General features: G+C 50.4%; 1 protein-coding gene across 1 annotated transcript in view; it reads left to right on the top strand.

Annotated features, from left to right (window-relative positions):
• TDP1 (tyrosyl-DNA phosphodiesterase 1) overlaps nt 1-2545 on the top strand; it is a 68911-nt gene that overhangs the window by 14946 nt on the left and 51420 nt on the right. Inside the window, exon 6 of the mRNA XM_045288138.1 lies at nt 433-521. Coding sequence (XP_045144073.1) covers nt 433-521 — 89 coding nt within the window. The remainder of the gene's footprint in view (nt 1-432; nt 522-2545) is intronic.

The raw sequence follows: 2545 nt of genomic DNA, 5'->3' as shown, positions 1-2545 counted from the left end.
CAGATGGGCTCTGAGTCACCACTCCGCATCCCCGCCCTCATTCACACGGATATGACACAACCCTTCTTGAAGTGATGAATTACTGGGTTATTATTTACATATTTAATTATAGCTCAGTTAAAACAGAAAACAAAAAACCACCACCACCGCATTAGGGGCCAGGGAGTGTCTGCTGACGGGTGGAACGACGCAGAAAAGGAGGGTGGGCAGTCACGTATGACAAGACACTGTCCTCGGTGTCGCTGGTTGTACGTGTACAAATGGTTGGCCTGGCTTATGGTATATCGGTCTCTTGTCAAGCACAGCGAATGGCAAAGCAGAGCCAGGCGTCCATGATGGTGACGGGCATTCGGAAGAATCCCTTTGGGCCTGGGGGCCGCGTTTGTGTGGGAAGGAAAGCCCTGCTGATGCTGTCCTCTGTTTTGAAGGAAGATGATGCTCCTGCTCTGTGAAGAAGGCCTCCGGGTGGTCATCCACACCTCCAACCTAATCCACGCGGACTGGCACCAGAAGACTCAAGGGTGTGTAAGGGTTCTGTGTTTGCCGAGAAAGGTCCAAAGGCTGGGCGTTCTCCCTGCTCCTTTCCGACTTTCTTTAAAGGGTGAATTGGGTGGGAGTTTACAGTAGCGGATCTTTCATCAAATGCCAATGATTTGCTCTGTTTCCTTCCTCACCCCCCCTCCTTCCCCATCTCCGTCTTGTAGGCTATGTCCTGCCATTAACACCTGTCCACTCTCAACCTAGAGCTCGCCCTCTTCCCCTCCCCTCCCCTCCCTGGCAGCATGAAAAAGAGGTCTGTGCCGAGAGGTGCTCTCCCATCACACTCCTCCAGTTCCACTCTCGGGGTAGCGGGAGTTTGGTGGTGCTGAGCAAGGCATTGGGCAGCTAGCCACGTGTCTGCTCAGGGAGAGAAAGATGAGGCTGTTAAGACTTACAGTCTTTCACACCTTATCATTTGAGCTCCCTTTTAACCCATTTTAAAGTTCTTTCTCTTTTTTTAAGTTAAGAGGAAGTACACGTGGCTTAAACTTCTGGCGAATCCCCTCCGAGGCCAGAGAAGTGAATAAACTTGCTGTCCTGCAGACTGGCCTGGACGGTGGATTGTGGCAGATGCAATTAAGTTAAAATCTAACACCTTACCGTTTGATCTCCCTTCTGACCTGTTTTAAATTCATTCTAGTTTCTAATATTTCCTGCCTTCTTTCCAGTGAAGGCTTTTCTCTGGCTTGTTTTGGGGTGGTGGTGTTTTTGGTTTGGGTATGTTTTCCTGACTATGAAATCCAGGATAGGTGAGAGATAGAGAGGCAGTGACTGGATGATGGGCTTCTATGGGAGGATGGCAAGGAAGCTTGGGGGAAATAGGGAGCTAATGGCCATGCGTAAAAGAAGGAAGAAATGTTCTCGAGCGGATGAGGGTGATGACTGTACAGGTTTCTGTTGTGACTCTTGAAGTGTGTAGTAGGTGAATTACATGTCAATAAAGTATTTGGGGGAAAAGAAGATGAAAGGGTGGGGCAGCATTTACCCAAGGACAGCATCCAGGGGCTGGGAAAGGCAGGATGGAAACAGGATGCACAGGGCCAAGTGGGGCCACGTACCCTAAAGGGTCTGCGGTGGGTGAGACAATTATTGAAGGTAAAGCAGGTGGTCTGCTCTGTAAGCCTCTGCCTGATTCTCAACAGTGAATGCAGGGAAAATAAAGTCACCAGCACACAAGAACAAAAAGATTCACAGCCTCAGAAGCCCTAGGGAGCAGTTCTGTCATAGGTCGGTGGTTCTCAACCTTCCGAATGCCACGATCCTTTAATACCCTCCAACCACAAAATGATTTTCATTGCTACTTCATAACTGTAATTTTGCTTCTGTTATGAATCGGGTGACCCCTGGGAGAAGGTCATTCGACCCCCAAAGGGGTCACGACCCACAGGCTGAGAACCGCTGCCATAGAGGGTCACTATGAGTCAGAATGGATTCAGTGGCAGTGGGCTTGCTTTCAGGACAACCAAGCCGATTTGGTGCACAGTTATCCACAGCCACTGCTAATACACGTGCAAACTTATACAAGGGGACTTTGTTAGAAGTCTTGGGAAAATTCCATGATCTTTTAAACCCTTCTCTTCTCGTGGACCCCCTTAAATACACTTTTTTGTGGGGTTCAGGAGCCCCTACCCCCCCACTCCCGTGTTAGACTGGTTAAGCGCCTGACTGCTAAGGGAAAGTGCAGCAGTTCAAACCCACCCAGTGACTCCACCGGGAAAAGGCCAGGTGACAGTCAAGAAAGCTCTGTGGGGCACTTCAGCCTGAGTCCATGTTGCGGCGGCAGCACCGCCGCAACAGTGTGGGTGCAGACTAGCCACCGAGTGGACGTACCCACCGTTTACTGCTCACTCGGCTGCTGCACCTGTGCTTCCCCCAAAACATCCAAGCCAGATTGTCCCCCTCGTGAAAGGCAGGACTGGCTTGGGGACTCGTGGAGCCCCATGGGAAAAAGCCATTCCGATGGCTATAGCTTGCTTTTAAACTCACTGCCAACGAGTCCGTTTGG

The sequence above is a fragment of the Echinops telfairi genome, unplaced genomic scaffold (genome assembly GCF_000313985.2).
Source record: "Echinops telfairi isolate 266 unplaced genomic scaffold, ASM31398v2 ScPeMD7_18;HRSCAF=68, whole genome shotgun sequence".
In the NCBI taxonomy this organism is placed as follows: Eukaryota; Metazoa; Chordata; class Mammalia; order Afrosoricida; family Tenrecidae; genus Echinops; species Echinops telfairi.
This window is presented reverse-complemented; position numbering and strand designations above follow the sequence as displayed.